The sequence below is a fragment of the Stegodyphus dumicola genome, chromosome 3 (genome assembly GCF_044657685.1).
Source record: "Stegodyphus dumicola isolate Sdum_Otavi_A_Nest chromosome 3, ASM4465768v1".
Classification (NCBI taxonomy): Eukaryota; Metazoa; Arthropoda; class Arachnida; order Araneae; family Eresidae; genus Stegodyphus; species Stegodyphus dumicola.
In genome coordinates, this window is record NC_140770.1 from 28,453,031 (window position 1) to 28,462,571 (window position 9,541).

General features: G+C 27.1%; 1 protein-coding gene across 6 annotated transcripts in view; it reads right to left on the reverse strand.

The window, feature by feature from the left end:
- Positions 1-9,489, reverse strand: part of LOC118196110 (ATP-dependent 6-phosphofructokinase-like) — a 62,961-nt gene extending 53,472 nt beyond the window's left edge. The window contains exons 1-4 of one of the 6 annotated variants that reach the window (XM_035367509.2): positions 9,339-9,413; positions 6,057-6,177; positions 5,820-5,937; positions 3,041-3,171 (exon numbers count right to left, since the gene is read on the reverse strand). In XM_035367509.2, coding sequence (XP_035223400.1) covers positions 3,041-3,171; positions 5,820-5,836 — 148 coding nt within the window. In that variant the 5' untranslated portion in view covers positions 5,837-5,937; positions 6,057-6,177; positions 9,339-9,413. Of the gene's footprint in view, positions 1-3,040; positions 3,172-5,819; positions 5,938-6,056; positions 6,178-8,790; positions 8,814-9,250; positions 9,270-9,338 lie in introns of those variants that run through there. The other 5 variants (XM_035367510.2, XM_035367512.2, XM_035367511.2 and 2 more) reach the window with 5 other exon arrangements.
- Between the last annotated feature and the right edge of the window lie 52 nt (positions 9,490-9,541).

The window sequence follows — 9,541 nt, forward strand, 5'->3', positions numbered from 1 at the left end:
TAATTTTTCTATCTACAGAATCTGGATTATATAAAATAATACAAAAAATATAATATATAAAGAATATTAACCTTTTAATTTCTGTCATGCCCCAAATAATCTTGGGCACAGCACTGGTATTCCAAAATGTCACGCCCGAATATTACTCGGGCTATTTTTTTTTTTGAGTGCATCGTATTGTTATACCCGAATATATATCGTGAGAAGTTTATTTCAGCTTCAGTTCAACAGGTGGCAGCATTTGACTGAAGGTTTCAAAGGATAGATGTTAAAGTTCAAAAGTGTGCAGCATTTTTTTGATTTTTTGACTTTGAGGCAAACATTTCATTTTTGGAATAAAAAAAAATTTACAATTTATGCACCTAAATCATAAAAATAACTTGACAGTTAAAAGGTTAAAAAAAACTGCAGCACATTATTTTAAGAAATTTCAACACAATTTTTGTAAATTCTCTTGACACATTCATTCAGATTCTTGAAACTGAAACATAAGTTTTTCTTCTCAGTCTAGGGGGGACGAAAAAAGCATGTTTTATGCTTTTTAGGGGTATCAGTTACATCTGAGCTGGAATAGACTCTGCTGGAAACTCCTAGCACTCTGTGAATGTGCATTTTTATTTCGTGGTTCACAGTTGGCTTTTGAAGCCTCCATATGTGGTTTTACTAATTCTGATGACAACTCCATCAAAAAGTCGAGTTTTTTTTTCAATTTGGCACCGTCTCTTAACAACTGATGTATTACATGTGTATTAATTCTACTTATATTAAGTAACCGAAAGAATATGGCCATTGCCTTGTTCTTCGGCTTGTAGAATGTTTAGAACATTTTTCATCCAATGCATCTACACCTCCTTTAGTCACACTGTAAAATGTTATTTCTGGTTTCTCAGCTTCAAGGTCTTCTGATTTTGAATGATGCATTGAAGAAATGAGAATAACACTTTTTAATTCTTGAGGCACATATGAAACGAGAGTCATTCTATTTGTGAATGCATAAAGGGAAGATCCTTCACTTTTCATTTTATTTGGAAAAATTCACCTGGTATTTCTCTCTTACTTTTTTTCATAGTATCAGCATATGCCAAACGTCTAGAGTTAAGTTCTTGTACAAGTTCGACACTCAAATATTAAGAAAGCCATCTCCCCCTCATGCCAGAAAAAAGTAATGTTAAACGCAGAGGTGAGGTCTATATGATCGCGCCCAGTTTTAAAAATTATTTTTAAAAAACTAATAGATACAGTTTAATGAAAGTTTAATGAAAATATTTTATGTCAACTTGAAAGTACTGAAAAGAATAATAACTATATAACTTATAAGCAGTTTTGTAGTTCTAAAATATTGGCGCGGTCATATAGACCTCACCTCTGTGTTTAAGGGTTAAAGATATTTCAAGTAAACCATATATTACACAATGGATGACAAAAGATAAAGTAATTAATAACTTGCATATGTAAAGCAGTCACAATACCAGCTAATTTTATTTACTTTTTAAGTATATAATTTTAACATATAGAATAAATATTTATATGAATTAGTTGTTTGATTTCAAATTAACGAGATTAAGTTTGAGCATAACAGACTGATATTTCACACACTCTAACAAGGACAAAAACTTGATCATTGTACTTGCATGTGTAATTTTGCAATTTTAAAAAATTTATTCTTTATCGGACCAATAATTAAAATCAATAAAAATTAAGTTTTTTTCACTATCACAAAACAAATTTAAAAGTAGATTTTTTACAAACAATATATAGTACAAAGCCTGAAATCCAGTATCACTGGGACTTAGGCTATTCTGGATTTTGGAAATTTCTGGATTTTCGATCAATTTAAATCTAGTAAGATGACATGTAAAAATTGCAAAATTAAAAATATGAAAAAACATTCATAAGCTTAAAAAAACCAAAATTTACAAAAAAAGCTTGATTTTTTTCCTTATACTAAACAATTCTATCATTGTAAATTGTGTGAAATCTGGAATTAATGAGACTTCAGCTATTCTAGATTTTGGAAATTTCTGGATTTTTGATCATCAATTTAAATTTAGTAAGATGACATATAGAAATGATAAATAACTTGCATATGTTAAGAGCTTAAAAAATCAGAATCCTCCTCAAAAATTTAATATTTGTTTCTTTTATTAAACATTTCTTTAAGTTATCTAACATCCAGAACTGTTGGCACTTTGGCTATTCCAGATTTTGAAAAATTCTTGATTTTTTATCATTCGCCTAAATCTAGTAAGATGACATGCAGAAATTACAAAATTAAAAGTATGAAATAATGAAGCATTTATGAGTTAAAAAAACCCACAATTTTTTTTTTTTTTTTACTAAACATTTCTATCAATATAAGTTCTTCAGGCTGATTTATTTTTTGTATTAATACTTTCTGTTAAATTTTACAGACATAATTTCTTGTTCATTTGCAAAGTTCCATTGTTCAAGTCCTGTAATTCAAATTAAACTGTTATACAAAATATTTTCATTCTCAGCAACCTTTTTGTCCGTTTCTTCAATATTGGTAGCAGAATTTTCTGGATTTAAAGCCATACTACAGACTTCCGATTACCATCAGTTAGCTGATCCATGATTGGGACACTGCCATCACTGAAAAATGTCTGTTATATACATATCATTGTTTATTATCATATCTCCACATTTCTTCTCAAATTCCATTAATTAGAAAATTTCCCCTTTTGTGATAACCGAAAAAAACTTTAAAATTGTGGTTATCATCATCATTACCATGAAGTATAGTAGCTGGCTAGAGATTTTATTAATCATATCTACTAAATTTTATTAATCATATCAATTCAGTTTTTCAAAATAACTTATTCTCTTAACTTCATGTGCTTAAGCAATTTTCTTACTTGTTCACAGCACGAATATATTTTATGTTTAAGAAGAATTTTTTGTTTCAGATCTTCAAAACTGATATTTTTTTAAATAAAAATAACACTGGTCTGAGGTCTGTTTTTGCCTAACTTTGTGTACAACTGATTATAAAAAAAAAAATTTCACATAATAAACTTACCCTGAGAATCTCCTCCACTTGTAAAAACACCTATAACACGTCCTTTCTGGCCTCCAGGTATCACAGACATGCCTTCCCGACTTACAGGTTCAGTCATGATGGAAATTTGAGACACAGTTGACTCTAAATTACTGCAATGCATATTTTTTATGATAAATCATTGCTAAAAAATACTAAACATTTTTAGGTATAAAAAATGTTTCACAATAAGCCATGCATTTTGAAATCATCTACAGTTTAAAATAATCACATTTAAATACTCACAAGCCAGATCTGTGAGAATAAAATTTCTACAAAAAGAAATAGATTATATAGGATTATGCTATCACCTGGATATTCATTCTGTTTATCATATCCCCAAATATCTCAATTGCTTACCAAAGAATTTATTCTATTTCTCCAATCACTATTAAAAAAAAGACACTTCCTTGTTATGAGTTCCTTTCTTGTTCCTGCCAGCCCAAAGGGGTATTTACTTTATAACAGCTATTAGGCTTCGTTCATACAGTGGTATAAATCTCACAGAGGTATAGTCATGAGGCATAAAATGTGGGAGTTCCGTTCATACCTGCGAGACAGGGTCCAAGGTCATAGTGAATTAGAGAAGTTAAATTTGTGCATACGTGGATGTGTCTACAGCTTCTCTGCGCTGTTTTCCCACTCAATTAGTTTCATGTGTTTGTTCTGATTCATTGACCCTTATACCAAGTCCGCATAAAGCTGAAAACTTCGAACTTTATGCCAAAACTCCTAAACTAGTTTTTGCAATGTAGGAAGGTCTGGTTCCCAGCAATTAAGATTGGCTTAAACCACTGACATTATACCACCATCCGATCAGCAATGTATCACTTTTCAAATTGCTGCCATCAAATACTATCGCCCTGTATTATATTGAAAGAAACTAAATAATGAAGAATTTGCATGAATGTATGCATATTTCTCACGTTATGAAAAGCAATGGTATCTAGAGTCAAATTTTGAATAACATAATCCTCCACCTGAACATGGGTACCTGAGAGCCCAAATTTGGTATTCTGAATTTGTTTTATTGTCTATTTCCTATTTTGTAAAACGTTAACGAATTTTTGATTAAACTCAACAATTTCAAAGCCAACAGTGGCAACACTGTATGCAACGAGACATTTTTAGCACATCTCTAGCACGTGAGAATGCCTGTCAGAGAATCTAAAGACATGCTGTTTTTAAATATTTTTAGTCCAAAGTGACATTAGCCCAAATGTTCTCAAAACATGCATGTGTCTGTAAATGAAAAAAATCTGAAAGCCTTCAGATTATATTATATTTTATTTATACTACTATTCTCTTATTATTTTCACTTATGGAAAAGGGGAAAATATTGATTTCAAAAGCCTATTTTCTATAAAGGTTCCCATACATGAGATACTATTAAATACCCTCTACTCCTTCCTAGAGAATCCTAGAAAAAGAATCAAGTTTATTCCTTTTACTCAAAGGTTCAATGCTAAGCAATTCCAATAAACAGCAACGTCTAGTTTAATTCATTTCAACTAGTAAAACTTTGTTAATTTAATGTGTTGTTACTCTTTGTTAGTTCAGTGTGTAATGCATTTAATAAGATTGTCAATATTCTTTGTTAGTGCATTTTATTATCATTTTATTAATTAGTTTCCTTTTGCATATCATTGTCCACATAAAAACATTCCGTGCAAAGCCTATCTAGTAAATTAATATTAGCAAATGCTCTAAAAGTTTGCTCTTGCATGTTTTCAAAGTCCAAAATTCATATCCAATTTTTGAATAACTTCAAATATTCTATCCAATTTGAATGCTATTTAAAAATTTAAACTACTAAACAAAAAGCAAAGATTTCTAATTTTTTTGAACAATTAAAAACTTAATAGAATTATGTTTATAATGATGATGATATCATCATCAGTCAGAGGAGTTTCTTTTCCACACATTAAATTTTGTGCTCAAATATTCAAGGTTTCAGCAATACCTAATGAAAATAAAATGTCCGTTTTCCCTGTAAGATTATATGAAATACTGTACTTGCTTAATTAAATAAATTTTTAAAATACTCTGCTATTTTTTTAAATTGATAATGATTAAAACATTTTTGTTATATTATGTAAGGATGTAAAATAATGAATTTTCCTATACAAAAAAAATTTTTGCGTTTTATGTTGGAATAAAATTTTTCATAATTTAATGTCTGCTATTCCTGATAAGGATTCTTATACTAAAATTTAAAAGAACTATTTAGTTTTATGAATTTAATAATATTATCAAATTAGGCAGAAAAAAAATAACTTAATTTATAAAAAAATAAAACAGTTACATGGTTTTCACCATATTTAATTCAGGAAAATAAATTTTAGCATATTTAAGTATTTTAAATAATCGTCCTGAATAAATGTAAGCAAAAAGGTGATATTTTTTTATTTCAAAACTATGCTTCAATATTGTACATTAGAAAATGAAAATAACTCAAGTCTTAAAAATTTCACTACTCAGTTTTATGCTTTTCTCTTGTGATGTCTTTCTGAAGGACAATAAAGATATGAAAGATTTTGATTTTCAAGCTCCTTCAGAATGGTATTTATATAGAAATACTTTTACATAAAATATGTAGGAAAAAAAAAAAAAAAGAGAAGGAAAGAAAGGAAAAAAAAAAAAAAGAATTAAATTTTAATAATATAATTTCATATAATTTTTTTATGAATTTTTTCCTTTAAATATGTATATTATCACATTTATTACATAGATATAAAAAGTCTATTAAAATAAGACTTACTCAGGTAAATTTTCCATTGTTAAAAATAAGTCCCCAAACACATGCAGAAAAACAAACAGAAATGCTTATATGGTGATTATATCATAATTAATGAAGCAATGGAAGGCAAATAACAGACCTATCAAATAGAATCAACTAAATATTAAAAAAAATTTGAATGGCCAAAAAATTAAAATAATTAGTTACAAAATAGAAACTACTATAATTAAAGAATAGCAACTTTTTTTAACGACAAACCTGAAAATTAGCAGCAATTTTTATTTTTGAACAATAGCTTCAAAACTAATAAAAGCGTACGTGCACGAGTCTTCAAGAACAAAAGCTGAAATTAAGTTTCGCATGCAATCCATTTGAGACACTAAAAGAAACAATATAATGAAAAAGAAATTTAAAAACTGACATGCAATCAAATTATTTAATATTTTAAAATTAAAATAAATTTTCAGTTGGGTTATTCACTAAGTTCTACATGTTAAATAAGAACTTAAATGTATTTTTATAATTGTCGAATTTTAAATTATCCATTTTATTTATTGCATTGTATTTACTGCATATTTAAGATGCAAAAAAGATTTATAATATATTTTTATTTACCTAACATTAAATTTACATCCTTAGATTTAAATATAATGTCTCTCACATATATAAAATGTTAATTGCTCAATTTGATACTTTTCTCCAATGAATATAGATAATTAAAGTTCTTTTTTAAGAATGGAAAAGTATTATCAAGTAGTACTATCAACCACTGCAATGAATCTCATTCAAATATATTACTTCCAAGATATATAGCAAATACTGGAATTTTTGACATTAGTATTTGAATCACATATTTGCTATATAAAAGAATATCCTCAGAAAAGTGTCCAGCTAAAATTTTCACTTTTTTTTTTTTTTTTCTTAAAAATTATGTATGCTTTTCCCAAGTATGGATTTAAGACAACTCATTTGATTAAGCCATTTCCATCCATAAGAATACTTAAAAACGTAACTCCATTCATAAAATTTTTTGGCATATCCTAACATATCTTTACTTTATACACTTAGTGGCTAAGATTAGTAACATTTAAATGTTTTATATAACTGGAATAAGAAAGTAAAATGTATAAGAAAATTGTTCACTAGAAGACTACCCTGTATTTTTCTATTTGTTAAACTGCCATTTAACTAATAACAGGACCATATACACAGATGTATAAGTTTCTCCTGTTTTGCAAAACAATAATTTAAATAGAAAAATGTTTGAGTCTTTATGAAAATCCTAAAAATCACATCAAATAATACTATATAATTAAAATAACACTAGAAAGAAAAATATGATAAATGCACTCGAATGAAATAGAAACAGTATAAGCACACTGTACTATTACTGGCCAAAATATTGGAAAAACAGGAAAGTGATCAGAAGACTTAGTTAGAAGTGGTGGTGTTGATAATAGTAAGATTCAGTAGTGGAAATAAAAGAAGATAATCTACTAACACGTTACCTTCATTAATACTTATTAGGTATCTATATCTATTATTTCCGTTCCTGTCTAACGAGTCAAATGTCAAAGTTTACCGTGGTTTTGACTGGGGATGTTTTCAAACTTTATCCTAAGAATTATTTCTATAGTTCAGTACTCTGTAGGCAATCAAAACATTTTGCAAAGCTATCCTAAACATGTATATTCTTTCATAAGTAATCATCACTGTCTGCAATTAATCCATTTTAAAAAAATGTACCAAATTATATTTCTTTTGCCTTATTCCCCCTCCCCTCTTGCAAAAACTAAAACCATTTTTGGATCTGTTTTTGGACAACAAAATTGGTAATAAGTAGTTTTATAAAAGATTAAAATGAAAATTTTTAAAACCAACAGATGCTTTTATTTTTTTAACTGATGCTGTTTTCAGAAATTTAAAACTGATTTAACTGATAAAAGCACAAGTTCTTATGTGACCTTCGACATTCAATCAAAGCAGGAACTGAAGTTCATAATCTTTCAAAAATTAACTTTAAATTTAACATCTTCAAAATAAGTTAAGAATGCATGAATATATGTATATATGCTAGTTATCTCTAACTGACTTATTTCTAGATTTTGCAACATTAACAATTTATCAACTCAATTTCACATTTGGCACTTGTGAATGATAAAGATATGAAGACAGAACAACTTTAGATAGGTTTTCATGATTCTATATGGAAATAAAATATGTCACAATATCATAGATGTTATATTTATGAATAGCACAGTAATGAAGATAGCAGGATTTAAAATAATTTTTCTTAATTTTAAATTTAACACTGAAGCATACAACAAATATCACTGAAGCATACAACAAATATCTAAAAATTAAATAAAGCTTAAAATAAAAAAACAATTGCTTAAAATTAAATAAAATTTCATCTTTGCTTATCACTGGCTTCAAATGCAATACTTGAATAAATTTCAAAAGATATTTAACACAGATATCTATGCATAGAAAACAATGAAACATATGTCTATCAATAACAAATATATATATATATTAATAGCATTAAACGTTAAAAGTAAATATTTTTGACATTTAAGAGAAGCTTTCAATTTCCTATTTTTTTTACATTATTTTAATTTATATGCCCCTCCCATTAAATATAGCAATATATACATAGTTTTTAAATATCCCTTCTTATTTATGGCTTATTTCATTAACACCATTTAAATTCAATTCACATTATCGGATATAACAATTTTATTTGTCTACCTCTAATATGTTTCAAATAGCAATATTTTTATTTTCTATCAATTGATTTCTGAGCTTGATGTACCCATCTTCATAATTTTACTTTATTCTTATTTTAAAATGCTTAACATAATGTTAAAAATAGACTTGTTTCAGTTTATTAAAAAAAAAAAAAAAAAGGGGGGGGATAAAAGAAGAGGAAGAAATTAATATGTATTATAATTTCCTGTTAAATCAGGAAACTTAGCAGAAAATACATTACTTTTTTCTTAAAATCCTAGTAATGCATTCACCATATTAAATACTAAAAATAAAAGAAGAGAGAGAATATTTTATAATTTTGTAACCAATGAAAAAAGCAAATTTACATTAAATTTCAATTCTAACTATCTCAGAATACATAACATAAAATTGCATATTTTTGAAGTAAATAAAATTTTTGAATAATAGCACTTTTAATAACTCACATTGTTTATAATTTTTAAAAATAAATTATCATAAATTTTGCAAAATTATAAAACTTATTATACAACAAGGCTTTGCTGCACAAAATATTTGTTTAATCTAATTTTTTAATAGTTGCCAAAAATTATTATTTAAAATTTAACGCAAATCTCAAACAGCAAAGAAAAATTAAACAGAAACAAATTATCTCTTGCAGAAAATAAAAATTGCAAATTATGAAATAAAAAACAATCATGTAGAATATGTGAATTTTTTACCCCGTTTAAAAGTACACGGAAAAAAGATAACGCATATAAAAATAAAAGAAAATAGAAGGGGCATATTACACTAACGGATGCTACTTACTTTTCTTTTAGCAGAAATCACCTTCCGGCTCATCCAAGAACACCTGATTCACGTCCCTTTCGTCCTTCAGATGAAATCTTTTTAACTCTTAAAAGTAGCGCCATCTCTTGACAACTTGTTCATCTACTACATTAATTGAGAGGTAATTGCATCCAATCGCATGAAAAAAGCAAAATAATTTTTATTTATAATTCAAAGTTTAT